At 31.3% G+C, this 15,898-nt stretch overlaps 1 protein-coding gene and 1 long non-coding RNA gene across 2 annotated transcripts; one reads left to right on the plus strand and one right to left on the minus strand.

The window, feature by feature from the left end:
- Positions 1-254: 254 nt before the first annotated feature.
- Positions 255-13,664, minus strand: LOC132755970 (uncharacterized). Its single transcript, XM_060746910.1, has 3 exons — positions 13,128-13,664; positions 789-969; positions 255-392 (listed from the first exon to the last, which is right to left on the minus strand). Exons 1-3 carry the CDS (start codon positions 13,555-13,557, stop codon positions 293-295), a joined length of 711 nt encoding a protein of 236 aa, XP_060602893.1. The 5' UTR covers positions 13,558-13,664; the 3' UTR covers positions 255-292.
- Positions 6,102-7,635, plus strand: LOC132755971 (uncharacterized). The gene is made up of 3 exons (XR_009629268.1): positions 6,102-6,298; positions 6,677-6,758; positions 7,087-7,635. It is a non-coding gene; the product is annotated as an uncharacterized LOC132755971 (long non-coding RNA).
- Positions 13,665-15,898: the final 2,234 nt, after the last annotated feature.

Consider the following 15,898-nt stretch of genomic DNA (forward strand, 5'->3'; position numbering starts at 1 on the left):
AAAGGGCAATCAAATTATGAATTTATTTCAAAAGTTAACATATATGTCGATTTTCAATAGATTATAATTAAATAAAACACTTTGACGTAGTAATAAAGGTATTTTTTATCGTTATTTTTCCAAACATATTAAAGTAGTATAGTATTGGACGCAATCAATTTCAGATACATATACTTCAAAGAGAAATATTTGAACAAATGTTGTAAAAACGAATATTCGAATATATTCGAATATGGAAAACGAATATTCGAACATCAAATTCCTTATTCGTTCCCAGCCCTAGTAAATAGACTTACTTTAGTTTAGGGGAGACATCTGGAAGTGGACATACACCAAGATCTTCGATAAGGCCTTCCATCCTGTCAGCAGCTCTCTTGGACTCAGCCACTTCCCTGAAATATAAATGCTATCTTGACCGAGTGTAAACAAAAACATTATAATGTTATGTGTCAGGGTTCGAAATGCCCGGATTTTTCAAACCCTGTAAGCCTGTTGTGTTGACAATGTCATCTTTATAGTTAATTGATTATGATGGTTTTTATACAATTATCAAATTTAAATGTTTTGTTATGTTCAGTCTAACATCCATTCACAAAAGTATTTTTAAAATGTACAGCCAGACTGTTCATCTAACCATCATTCATGGGAAAATCCAGTTCAATACAAAGAAAACAAGCATTATAGCTTGGCATTCCCAGAGCAAATCATCATTCAATATCCACATTTTCATTGACCATGTAATTGAACAATTTAGAAATTGTTGATGCAAGCAATTATCTGAATCTTACTTCATTTCTTGATGGAAGGCATCCTTGGCTGCCTTGCGAGTTGACATGTCGGCCACATGTTCAACAATGTTTCCAGCCCGTCTCTCCATGGTCTTTAGGTTTTTGTTACTAATCGGCTTCAGGTTCAATGATGCCAGGAAGTTATTTACACGTACGAGCCCACCTAAACTGTCGATCATTGCTAAAAATACCAAACAATAGAAGCAATGAAGCAAAATGTTTGATTGAAACCATTTACATCTAAATCTTATCATTAAAATTGGCATATATTATATGTATTGATGTAACATCCACGAATGGTCACATGAATGGTCACAGCAGTACGCTCGACCTATTATTGTTATTTGGTATTTTGAAAGGATAATGCCACAGTTTTTATGTATGTATTGCAGCATAAGTGCTAGTACATGTGCAATATGAATACAGCTTACTTACAGTAAAATGTGTTACAGGTTTATTCACACATAAATTTGTAAATGATCACTGATAGTGATATATGTCGTCATAAACAGCTGGACATTTAATAAGTTCTTGTAGTTCATGACAAATAAAGCTGGGGGGAGTGTAACAGTACAGAGAAATCACGTACAGATGGGATTTAGACATGATGTATGATGTAACGGTGCAGTTTACTGCTAAAATTGATTGATTACAGAAAAAAAACTGTCAATGTAATTAATCACTGGTATCATATACAATAAAACAATAGCTGTATACGTGGTTTTTTATTTATTTATTAAAAAAAGGGGTACGTTACGATACCGAAATCAACTTGATTTCGGTAAAGTTACCGAAATCAACTTTTCATTACCGAAATCAACTCGTAAAAACCAACCTAGTTAAAATATTGCTATTATTTCTTCATTATTTGAAGAAAAATAGTAAAATAGACTTTCAGTTAAAAAATCTATTGAAAATATTTTATTTTAATGATGTTATTAACAAAAATGTAATTATTGAGTTACTTCCCTTTGTTCTAAACAACCCGTTATGTGTTTAGCATTACCGAAATCAGCGGTGAAGTTTAAATTATGTATATAATTAGTAGATAGTAGATTAGATAACTCTAGTAGAGCTCTATTTTATAGACATATTTCTGTTTTTAAGTTTCAACCATATCTAAATATTATCAATGTTGAACGGTTTTGTAAAGATCTCACTACGTTAAGAGTATCATCTCATAGATTGCACATAGACTCAGGTAGATGGACTAAACCAAATAGTACACCTTTAAATGATAGAAAATGTTTTTCATGTAATGTCTTAGAAGACTAGTACCATTTCATATTAGAATGCAATGTATATAATGATTTAAGAAAAAGTCTGATACCGCCATATTAGCATGTTATATATCTGCACGTGATTGTCGTGCATAACAATTTTCTAAATAAAATCGTATTTTTTAAAAAGCTATGATCGGATTATGATGGAAAAATAAAATATTCTGTAATATGAGTTAAAGATAATTATAAATTTTGTACATGTTTATGTTTTATGAAGAAAAAATATTCAACTTCAATCGGAAGTTTATGATTTTCTATTATAAATTTGAATACAGATATATAATTCGACTGCTCTAAAAATGTTCCATAAAAATTGTATAATGTATCAGGCAGTAAAATTGGAAATTTGAAAGTTTGTGTCTTTCTTTTATTGAACAGTTTAACTATATATTAACAAATCACTAACATATGTTATTATAATCTACATACAATATATGTCAACTGTACCTCCTGTCTTAATTACTTCACACCTTACTTAATACAGTAATACACAGCATGTCATATCGTACAAGTTACAACATTTCATAATTGAAATTTGTCAGTAAAAAGTGTTCCTTTTTTTTCATCATATAAATATATACCAGTCATTCCATAAATTTATGCTGTTTACAGATATGAAATTTAAAATGATTTTAAATCGATCAACATAAAATCATGACTTAACAACTTTTTCAATAAGTATAATATGTAGTTAAGTATCCGGGACATCAAAAAATTGCATACATTTTTGGAACAACTGATATGCAATTTGGTAATAATAATATCAAAGCACCTTGTCTCATATACCGAAATGTTTTCTACGGCCACCCCTACAAATTAGTTAAAACCGGTCTTTTGACAATTTATTTAATATAAAATTATATTTTTACCAGCTTACTAGATCTGAAATATGTATAATATAGAACTATAAAAAAAGTCTTTTGATATATATTATATAGGGATGGTCGCTATACGTCATTTTATATTAAACTGTAATGTATTTTTTGTCTTAATGGAGACAAGCAGCTTTATTTTCATGCAAAATAATTATGTCTAATTATGTTGTTTGGATACTTTAAAGTTTCCATGCGCCGATGTATATATTAAAGGATTGCGGTTAACGAGTATGTTAATTATGTCAACTAACACCCCCATTGTCCGAGCACGTGTATGCTTGCTCCTTATTAGTAAAGGTGTTATGATGAATGGCTACCGCTACGTCTTTTTATTTTAATCAAATCATAATCATTGGATTTGAATTAAATTCTGTGATAATTTCCAATCAACTATTTTAATAGTGATCTAAATTAGGCGGATAGCTTCAAACACAGTTTGGTTTAATCTTGTATTTTGAAATCATTAAGAAACATCAAAGAGATGATACGCTGCAATGTTATCTGACTAAAGGGAAACTTTAAACATTGTAAATAAGCGATATGAATTCAAAGTTTAAAACTCACTCAAATACCTTTTTCATAGACTTCTGAAATTCATGCAAATATTTTAGGGGTTATTCTCATCTTTGAAATGAAATCTGATTTGATTTCGGTAATGCAACACATTAATAACAAGGGAAGTAATCATGATATAATATACATATCCGTCTATAACATCATCATTTTTTATAATTAAATATTATTTTCCTATGTTTATGGTTCAGTTTGAATGATTTTATATTAATTAATTAAACAAGATCTATAAAAATGTTTAGTTTAACTTTTACAAGCCGATTTCGGTATGGTAACATATATTTCAGTTCGTGACAAATCAGGGAAGTAATCTTGAAATATAGGTATTTGTTTCTAATTTCATAATTATTAATTATTTCGAACTGATTTTTTGCATGAATGTCAAACTAAACCTATTGTAATAGATTATAATAAAAAAAATATAATAGAACGCTTAATTGTGATTTTACAAGTCGATTTCGGTATTGTAACATATATTTCGGTTCGTGACAAATCAGGGAATAATCTTGATATTTAGTTATTTGTTTCTAATATCATTATTAATGATTATTTCGAACTGATTTTTTGCATGAATGTCAAACTAAACCTATTGTAATAGATTATAATGAAAAAAATATAATAGAACGCTTAATTGTGATTTTACAAGTCGATTTTGGTATTGTAACATATATTTCGGTTCGTGACAAATCAGGGAATAATCTTGATATTTAGTTATTTGTTTCTACAGGTACGTATATTAACGGTATCCGCAACTCTATACAGTAAATCAATAACGGTAAATTATGCTGTCGTGGTAGATAATCCATCCAGACTGCCGATCGTTATTGATTTTTATCGACGATTACATATCATTAAGCGGCGTGATATTTGACCTTGGTTATTTAAATTACCGTCAACATGTTATTTTCCGTTCAATTTTTTAAAAGTAACATATTCTAGAAAGCTGAAAGATAGATTTTTTCAAATATATATTTTATAAATCAGTGCGTTTAGTATGAAGAAAATTACGACGAGTTAAACACAGAGTTTTTTTTTTTTTGTCTCCCGATTATGTCAAAACTTCAGTAAAAATAATGATGCCCTCTTCGAACAAATATAAGATTTTTTCGTAATTTACGGTCCGAATTTAGCAAAATACCTATCAAAAGAAAGCTGAGAATTTGATCTTTTTAACCGTGTAATTATCATTTACAAAGCTAAATTATTTCCGGAATTGTAACGAGTAAAAAACTCAACTTTTACTACCAGCCAAATCGCGACTGCACACGAAAGAAATTTTATATACATGTAGTAACAAGTTATTATTGTTTCGTCATTTTTTTGCCGAAATTTGTGAAAAATTATTTATAAACAGCTTATAAACTGTAGTTTTAATTTTTTTGTTTTTCAATTTCTATTGCGTATCTTAAATAAATGCGGATAAGATATCGTGAAGAATCACATGACCAAAATCATCTTGAATATTTCGAACGCAACTTTTACCATATATTTAACTTATTAAGCCCTTTATATTTTTTTATTTGAACATTGTTTTAAAGAATGAAGTTATCTATCTATTTTTAAAATTGAATAAAAGAATGATTATATAATTTTCAAACTGCACCAGAAAAGAGCTCTTATAAAAATGTTCGTTTTCTCAGGTACGTATATTTTTCTGAAAAAAAACGGCCTAAACATTTTTTGTTATAAAAGTATTGTGAAAAATAAGTACATTGTACCGTCATAATTGATGTTTGCTGCAGACTCAGTAATTGATTTAATCACGGTTATTAATGTGCATCTATTTAATTGTTCAATTGTGATAGTTTTCACACTTTTTCTATCAGTCGGTCCTGTTTGAAACTGCTTTTTAGTGGGTAAGGCTAGATTATTACTTTATCCAGTTAATTGTTTTTATTTAAAACATATTCTCTGTGTTGCTTTTTATACAATTATATTGAGCAAACTGTTTCACCACTACATATGTCAGTATCTTTCAGGTTCTCTTGAATGAACGTACATTTTTTCGAGAGAATAGACATAAAGGTATTGGAAATAGTAGTATCAGGTACCTGGTAGTAAAAAAAAAGAAATAAAAATGAAAACACATTTATATAAGTTTTGCCTTTTATTTTATAACTGGATTTACATAAAACTTCAATAGCATCGCACTGACTATAAAATGACTGTTTATAGTGTTTTCATTTAGTGTCACTTTATTCCCGAAATTTATTTGACACTTCTGGGACTCTCCGGCACAAGCTGCAAATCTTTGAACTTTTGGGCTGATCTGAAATAGATGAAATGACATTTAATATAAATATTTTGTTTTATCAACAGAATAACCATGTACTAATGTTTTAATATACGTACCTGGAATAACTAACAAAAAAGAAGTTGAATATAACTTCTGAGTAAATGAAAAAAAATGGGGGAAATTCCATCCATTTTCAAAAGACCATAGCATCAAAAATATTCAGTTGAAAATTATAAATAATACCACACCCCATTCACAATAATGTAGTAACTAACTTTAAAGCTTTCATTTGTATAGGGTATGTAAGTCTCGTCATGTGACTTGCGAGATTTCACGATATTTTGCACTTCCGGGTACAAACAAACATCAACAACATAGCTTATCTATATTGGGTAATACTTGTATGCCGATGGGAAAGTAAAACTTACATGGAAAAGCAAATGATATGTGGAAATTGGCAGAGTTTTTTGTTTTGTAACGAAATGCAAATGGTTTCATCTTGTGAACAAGTATCAATGAAAGACAACTTCGTATAATCTTCAGGTGGGTGTGTCATTTCAAATTCAATTTATCCCAATAAATGTTGATAATATTTTCATTTCCATGTAAATCTAATAAATTTGTTTTTTGATACAACATCATTCGCATCTGACACCAGACTGGTGAATTTGATTTTATCATTTTTTTATAGCGCTACCTGATTATCTCTCAGAAGTATATAATGTTTAGAAATTTCGGACAGCGCATATTTCGGATAAACGTTTCAATATGATTCAGTGTGTTTTAGTTGAATATATTTTTTCCAACTGAAAATATTATTTATTTATAATTATCATCTTTATAAAGCACAAACAGTCAATCTGTATATAACCAATTTAAATTGTCATCAAATTCAATGAAATATTTTGCTCCTGTATTTAGACTGAGGACAGTGGTGAGATGAAAGACGTGAACTGGTATCCGATGTAAATACACATGCATGCTCTGCTGTAAAATCGTTTTGGTAAGAAATATATACTTAAAGCTACTTAAACTACATTAATGAAAAATAAATATTATTGTATTAAATATAATGTTCTCGTTTTTGTAAATAATTACAGTGTAGCTAAATAAACAAACAGTATGGCATATGTAGTTAATTCATGTTATATACTGTTTAAAGTATTTTTCTCAAGTGAGTGGGTCATATTTTTTAGTTAAACTAGGACACCAAGAAGTGTTTCTTCCTTTTCAACATTATTTTCTATTCATGACAATATGAAAATGCTTGAAATTTATAGCTGACCAATTATTATTTCTTTCAACTCATGGTAAATTTTCTTTATATACAGGTATGTGATTTCTTGGTTGGATCTTGAGTACTTGTCATGGCTCTTGATTTATTTTGGAGTGTTCACCAGCAGATTAGAAGTCAAATAGTGATACCACCAGGCATAGTTGAAAGGAAATGTCCATACACAGTCTTGGAGTACAAAGTGGTAGAGACATGGCAGTCCATTACAGATTTTGACTGAATTAAAGCTTCTTAAAGCTCCATGTCTTGTGTAAACTGTCTGACTGAATGTTTGTATTCTAATAAAAACTAAGGTTGAAGACACTTCAAAGATATATGGCAGTGTAAAAATGTTAAACAAAATATCTGTCTTTGTTAGAAATAAATAACCTGTCTTTATTAGAAATAATTAACCTGTCATTTGTAACTTTGTATTAACTTAATTATTCAAAGATAATTTATCTTCTGCAAATGGCTGCCCAAAACAGTTTCAACCAGGCATCATGTAGTTTCAAAACAGTTAAGATAAATTTGTTATAAATAGACTTGTAAAGTAACAGGAATGGTAAAAAGATAAATGTTCAGCATTAAAATGTTTCTATCTTGATTGAGTTTCATTTCATATTATCACCATGATCACTGCAATTGTAAAAATAATGTAATCTTTAACCATTATTTAAATATCATAAAAATTATCTCAAAGAAAAACTTGTTTCTGAGGCAAGATGCGTAAAATTCCTTCCAGTTATAGCCTTTCACTGCTCTTAGAAAAGCCATGATTTGCATTGTACATGGCAGGTAGTAATACCAGAGTAAACAATATTAATGCAATTCATCTGTGTTGAGTATTCTGTAGCAAAACACTAGCTTGCTAGCCCTTGTAAGTCTCTCTCTTAATTGGAGAAGACTTGCAATTCTGCATTCCTTGAAGATTTTAGTATCAGAGGGGTAGTTATTACATACCATATACTTCTTTGGGTTTCAAACTACCTGTTTTATAATGTATTGAACCTGTTGACATTTGACCAAAAGTGAATTATCTATACAATACATGAAAAACTTAGGGTTTGCACTTGATACAAAACAATTACATCACTGATACATTAATATACCCATTGGAACTGTTTCAAAATTGTCAATGTTTAAAAAAAAACCCAAAAAAACACCACACAATGCTTTTAACTTCTGTCCATGTTACTGTACATATGTGTAAATGTAGTCATTGAAGAGCTGTCAAGAATTTTTCATCAATATTATTTAGATAGTGTCTGTTTCGATTTAAGGACATACAAAATTCAAATGACATGCATAGTATTTAATATAGTCCATGCTTGCATATTCAAGCAATCTAGCCATTGCTGTTAGAGAATTAAAGTACACAGTGACACTTATTTTGCAGATGAACTCTTATGATCAAGCACTGCTATAAATATATGCCAAATAGTAGAAACAAAAAACAGTTCATAAGTTTAATAAACTTTTATTTTTACACAATTCTGATACAAGAATAAGAATATTTCCTTTTATAAATGTAAAGACTTTGAAAACTAGAGGATGCTTTTGTAAAAAAGCGCATGTCTCCCCCACTGCTGAGAATAACTGTGAATGGAAACAGGAATGGAAATGGAGATAAGATAATGTAAATACCCGGTAGTCACTTCAATGAAGGCTGTCTATGGATGGTTTCTATTGTTAAGGTTGTATGAGAAGATGCTTCCTAAACTGTTTGTTTTTAACCAGGTATTCAATTTTGAAAATCCTGGTTATTCAATCAGCGTATGGCAGGCGGGCGTCAAACGAAATTGCACTTGTGACCTTGACCTTTGACCTACTGACCCCAAAAACAATAGGGATCATCTGCTCTATAAGACCAATCATCCTATGAAGTTTGAGGGCTGTAGGTCAAAAGGAACTCTAGTTATCATCCGGAAACGAGAAATTGACCAACGGTCACTGTGACCTTGACCTTTGAACTACTGACCCCAAAAACAATAGGGATCATCTGCTCAATAAGACCAATCATCCTATGAAGTTTGAGGTCTGTAGGTCTAAAGGAACTCTAGTTATCATCCGGAAACGAGAAATTGACCAACGGTCAGTGTGACCTTGACCTTTGACCTACTGACCCCAAAAACAATAGGGATCATCAGCTCTATAAGACCAATCATCCTATGAAGTTTGAGGGCTGTAGGTCAAAAGGAACTCTAGTTATCATCCGGAAACGAGAAATTGACCAACGGTCACTGTGACCTTGACCTTTGAACTACTGACCCCAAAATCAATAGGGATCATCTGCTCAATAAGACCAATCATCCTATGAAGTTTGAGGTCTGTAGGTCTAAAGGAACTCAAGTTATCATCCGGAAACGAGAAATTGACCAACGGTCAGTGTGACCTTGACCTTTGACCTACTGACCCCAAAAACAATAGGGATCATCAGCTCTATAAGACCAATCATCCTATGAAGTTTGAGGGCTGTAGGTCAAAAGGAACTCTAGTTATCGTCCGGAAACGAAGAATGGACGGACGGACTGACGGACGGACGGACTGACGGACTGACGGACGGACTGACGGACAGGGCAAAAACAATATGTCTCCCCCCGAGGTGGGGGAGACATAATTAACATGAACAAATTATCATAGAGTTATAAATCATATTCTAATTGAAAAATGTTCAGCTTGATATCAAAGCTTTGAATGCAAATTTGTGAGCTTATCAATGATTACCTCACAATATTAGTAGTAGATGATATATAATATTTTTGCTAATCTTTACTTCATAGTCATTTAATGTCCATAATGTCATATGACTATACTGTGATTCCATGAAAAACCTTATCTCTGGTGTGTTATCAGCTTTGGTATATATAGAGTATCTAGTTTTAATACTTAAACCTGCAATGAAATGTGGATATTTTACTCTGTTTCTATCATTGTGACATTAACATGTTCATAGTGTGTCAAATACATAAAATCATACTCTTTATACATTAAGATTTTTTGTGCTGGATGTCATTCATCTTCTTCAGGAAAGTACATTTGACTACTCTCAGTGGCTTATATTAAACTAATATTTCACTGTAACTGTGTGTTCTCTGATATCATTCTCAAATTAAGGAACTGGAAGATGGTAGTTGCAATAAAGGTCTTCATGGACAAATCCTCCTTCATCTTTTCCCTTTTTACCTGCAGAATGAAAAATCAATAAATATGTTGTTACAAGTGTAAGACACTAGAAATGATATTTACATTACATTTAATAAGCTGGTCATGATTGACAGAAAAATTTCATATTTGAAGTAAATAAACATTAAAGATAAACAACAACACATAATATATAACAGTCAAAAATATTGATCTTCTTGAATTTGAAACATGACTATTTTTAATGTTTTATTTACTTATCAATTATCATGCAGTGAAATCCAAGTTATTAATATATTTGGATAATTGTTTATCTTTCCAATCTCAACTAAAAATTAATCAATTATTTTACATGTATTTACCTTTGATGTATAGATATTTCAGGATCATAGGCAGTGCAAACAGTTGATTAATGGTCCATATTGAACAACTGTATATTCTATACTTGTCATATACCCAGGGCTCACGCTGTCGGTCGCCATAGTCGCCATTTGCGATTATTTTATAAGATTGGCGATTATTTTTGCATTTTGGCTACAAAATCTGGCGATTATTTTTTACTTCCAACAGTGTTTATATAAGGTGTAAAAATCGATAATGAATGCAGTAGACCCAATTAACACCAGCGGGGTGCATTTAATTGAGTGTCAACTTTTTACCGGTCACGTGCTGCTAACTATATTGCCCGAGGTGATAAAATACATGCGAGATGTATAATTGTATAAGTACTTAAAAGATATTGTCCAGCATTTATAATAGCCATCAAATATCCGTCAATTAGCCACAAAAATCGTTTTAAAATTGATAAACTGGATATTGACTTACCCAAAATTTACCGTGAATTCCAGTAATTGCAAATTTTGATTTTTGTTTTGTTTTAAGCTACTTGACTTAATCGCCAGTGGAAAACAATGGTAAAATATTTTAAAAGTATTAAATTCCAAACAACTATTTGCACAACAACCAAAATTGTGAATATTTCTTCAGAAAACAAGAAAAATCCGATTGTCACATATTTTCGCGACACCGATAATTTTGATATTAATTTAAAGGTGAAATAAGCTATGTTCTGTTTAAAAATCTTTACTACTATGGCAGAAAATTTGTATTACATTGGTGATGATGATATTTTTCAGTAAATTATTCAGAAAAAAGGCTGCATTCTGTGAATGAGTCTGAAACTTGTGTTATTTCTATAGGCTAATATGACCTAGATCTACTCCAGTTCTGTGTGAAATGTGGAAATTGACAGTGGTTATAGCTGACAAAATTTGATTAGAACAAACAAAAAAAGTTGTCTGATAACAGCATTATGTAAAGTTATAATGAATCTTTAATATTATTGTTATACATGTAATTATACTAATTATAACGTTTTTATTCTGTTATAACAGTAACAATTAAAGTTGTGGTTCTATTTAAAAAATGATAGTTATCAATATACACAAATGTATCCGTTTATTTGAGAATCCTTATAAAACTAAAAGATATAAATGTAATGTTTATTTAATCAACTGCTTATGTTGTTAATCACTAATTCGTGATAGTCCGCTGAACTTTTGGCTATTATTTTTTTAAGTTGAAATTATTGGCTATTATTTTATTTGAGCCAGTGTGAGCCCTGTATACCTCCTTGTCTATACATCTGAAATGGTTTAATCAAATATAATATTTTTTAAATCAATCATAATTTGCTAGGTACCATATTAACATGTATATATACCTGAAAAAGGAACAAGAATAAAATGGAAGGGAAAAAATATCCGAATTACTGTGCAATGTCCGAATTTTGTATAACTTTAATATACACTAGAATTAAAATGTTTCTCCATTGTTTATTTCAACAAGTTAAAATGGTTTGAATTTATTTCTCACATCAGTAGTTTTAAAACAATACTAAAAGCTAAACAACTAGAATTCACAACCTTGACAAAACATCCGAAACAATTGTCACTATCCGAAAATAAACTAGTTTTATTAAACTCTGTAAATCCCTCGTTTTTCCGTCAGATCATTGACCTACCTGCATTTTTTGACCCGTGCTATCCATTCCTTCAAATCTGAAGAGGACCGAAACAAATTTAACTTCTATACCCCTCGAGTTCTTCGGGTTACCTATACGCGTAACGGTAAATAAGTCTGCCGATGTACCCGGAAGTGGTAAATCGAAAGTGAAAGTAAACGAGACTTACGGGCCCTATTTTCAAGGTCTTTAGATACCTCTGATGTTTGGGCCAAAATAGGTCGTGAATTTATTTTTGCACCGCAAAAATTTACAAATTTCCTTCAAATTTCACGCCACAAAAACAACAGATCAGATGACGAGGGAGCCTTAAAAGTACCTATATTACTTACTTTAATATATTCTTAACCGATTTGTGCAAGTTTAATCAGTTTTCTACAAGTAGGTTAAGCCTGATAACTCTGCAGATTTTATACATGTTCACCCGTTTTTAACAAACATCCGCCATTTTGTCGATCTCATTCATACAGACTGGAAATTTCCACACCCGATTTACGCCATTTGGAAGCGTAATCTAGTACAAATACACGTACATAACAAAAACATAAGATTTACCTGTCATTATTTCTTGAGTATTTTGTGCCGATGCTCGTAAATTAACACTTAATTTACAGATTTTTCATCAACAAAATTTGCTCCGTCCGCCATCGATTAAATTTTTTGGTAGCATGTGCGCATGCGCACGACCGACACGACAGCAAGCTCGGTCTAAAACCTTGTTGCGGATACCGTTAATATACGTACCTGGTTTCTAATATCATTATTAATGATTATTTCGAACTGATTTTTTGCATGAAAGTCAAACTTAACCTATTGTAATATATAATAATGAAAAAAATATAATAAAACGCTTAATTGTGATTTTATAAGTTGATTTCGGTATCGTAACGTACCGTAAAAAAAGACTTAACTTAATCGTCTAAAATACATACCGGTTCCCAGCTTCGTGTTGACAACAAAACTTGGAATTCCCTTCGACTTTTCCCGACGATGTGTCTTCCCGTAAGGAACAATGTTAATTTCTTCACAGTCATTATTTGTACATTTCACATAAAGATATCCCCCAAGACCCCTCTGTAACTCGCTCACAATGTTAAAAAGCGTCAGTGGAACTGGTCCAAGACTACAGAATTTACAACTCTTTAAACCAGAAAGAAGAACATCAAACTCCACGATTCTACGACCTGTCTTCCAGCCCATCCTTGACACATTTTTAGGCAATTTCGGCTGGCATTCACAGTCTTGTCCATTACACAAATGTGCTCCAACATAATTGTGATCTTCTATAACATTCGACTGTTTCTTAATTCGCCGAGAATTCACAATTTTCTTGTAACGGCCTGTTTTATCGCGGACTTTCATTTTGACATTTACGGTGAAGGACGTTTCATATAATCTCTAAACAAACTGGTGGATTTCAAACATCCGATAATTTCAACGAATCGTTGGGAATTTGGGTATAATATTGTTAATTTACCAAACAAATAGCAGTTATTTAATTTTTGTTTACAATACTTTTACGAAAACGCAATTTGTAACGTTTATATTTTTTAGAGAATAACTAAGCCGAGTAATCCCGAAGTACCTCCGTAACTGTTACGAGGAAGGGCGGAGTTAGGCGAAATTTCACGATCTAATAATGGGTCTAAGACCTTAACTTGAGCTTAAACATTTTTTTTCTATTTTTTAAATACTGTGACCTACTTCTGATTTTCAACCAAGGTAATCCATGTTCAAACAGTTTTCCGGTATACGCTGGTAAATTTTGATACGGAGCTCCATACTCATTTTGTAAAGAATTTTAGGGCAATTTTATTGCATAAATGTAAATCAGGAATTTTATTTGATTTAATATCTATCTGAGTTGGTTCGCCCCATTTATATAATTCTGACGACTTTACTATATTTACAATGTATTTATTCATGTTATACAAAAGTTTAACGCGTAGGTTTAAACTACGATTTTATCAATGAACTGTTATTATTGGTTTTTCTTTAAAGGAATGTAGAGTCTATAATTTAATGAAAATGAACGATTTGGAACTTTCAAAGCATTTAAACAACTTTGCAAACACTATTTTAATGATGTGTAGTTGGAACGTAACGCTACTGCAGAATGAAGAACTAGTTTCTTTAGCGATTTTTATCCGGGAGTGGATGTTGTTCGGTAACGACTTAACCTGTAACGATTTCTGAGATATAGCTTATAAGCAATGTATACAAAAAGTCGAAATGTCGAGTTAGTAAGTCGAAATTGCGAAAGAACAAGACGAAATTTTGAGTAAATATGTCAAAATTTCGAGTTAATAAGTCGAAATTTCGACTTTATAAAAAACACACACCTGACACTCATGCTGTTCTGTACAGTCATAAGTTAATGCTTCGGGAAATTTGAGATAAATTGTATATTGCACGAGAATCACGAAATTACCGAAAAATGTCGTCCCCCTAGATCATTGCAAACTGTTTGCAAAGTGACAAAATGAAACAAACGAACATAAACATTTCAAATTTTTTAATTTGTTGTAAGCGACTTTGAATGCCGACTGTTTCACAATACTTTTACTTAAAGTACAAACATTTATAGAGTACAAGATAAGCGCTATCATCTTCATTTCCAACAGCATTAACAACATAAACATATGTAATACAAAAATCTTATTAACTTGGCGCAACTTCATATCTTACAATTAGTTAGATATTAAAATTAGAATTTTCTTCACTCATTATCGTCGGCTGTCCTAGCGCTGCATGAACACGTTGTGCATTATTCCCGAGAAACTCGTGCGCTGCACAGCGCCACCTATTGCAAACAATTACAACGAAACAGGGGGAAATAATTATCTTCTAATTCACTGCGTTCAAACGCAGAAAATTATATTCCCCCTAGATCATTGCAAACTGTTTGCAAAGTGACAAAATGAAAGAAACGAACATAAACATTTCAATTTTTTTAATTTGTTGTAAGCGACTTTGAATGCCGGCTGACCTCAAAGAACGGGCAAAGAAGAGAAACTAATTGCGCCAAGTTAAACGTTGCGACATCAATATTACAATATATGCATAAACTAATAGTATTAATACTATTATAAACCTAAACTTTGAGATACTAACAATCTTTCCTCCATATTGTCTTTGATATAACCGTCTTTAGCGTTTTCACTAGACCAACGGCCGTGTCTTTTAAACATTCTGTCTTTAATGCCGCGGTTAGCTGCGGCTGAAGCTCCGCCTGAGCGCAGGGAATGTAAACAGAACTTAGAAACATCTTTGACATGTGGAGCTAACGCTTTATGAAATAAATCTCTCAAAGTAGAATAAGAAATGTGTTTATCAACAAGTTTAGGTTTATGCCCTATTAAAGTTGCACTTAAACCACAGAAAATATATAAGAACTTGAATCAGTGGAAAAATTAGCCCATAAAAAATATTTTTCCAAATTTTAAACTGGGCACAACTCTGTACCAGTTCTTGCTATAACAAGCCAAGCACCGTCCCTATAACGGTCAGTTTTGCTTGATTCTATGAAAATATCAATATGAGTATTATGTAAAACAACGTCATTATAATGTAAATTCAACAGTTCCGAACTCCTTAAAAAACCGGAGAACGATAAAAGTAATGCACAAATAGTTCTCTGTGTAAAAACATTTCCTTCTTCGAACAAACTGTGATACATAGACTGTAATAATTCAACTGTAAT

The sequence above is a fragment of the Ruditapes philippinarum genome, unplaced genomic scaffold (genome assembly GCF_026571515.1).
Source record: "Ruditapes philippinarum isolate M1 unplaced genomic scaffold, ASM2657151v2 ctg9189_1_1_1_1, whole genome shotgun sequence".
Classification (NCBI taxonomy): Eukaryota; Metazoa; Mollusca; class Bivalvia; order Venerida; family Veneridae; genus Ruditapes; species Ruditapes philippinarum.

Excerpts from the sequence above, each read along its gene's own strand:
- LOC132755970 (XM_060746910.1), bottom strand. The coding sequence starts at position 13,557 with ATGAAAGTCCGCGATAAAACAGGCCGTTACAAGAAAATTGTGAATTCT. Across the intron at positions 970-13,127 it reads CAACACGAAGCTGGGAACCG|CAATGATCGACAGTTTAGGT; the intron begins GTATGTATTTTA and ends TGGTATTTTTAG. Across the intron at positions 393-788 it reads GCCTTCCATCAAGAAATGAA|GGAAGTGGCTGAGTCCAAGA; the intron begins GTAAGATTCAGA and ends TTTATATTTCAG.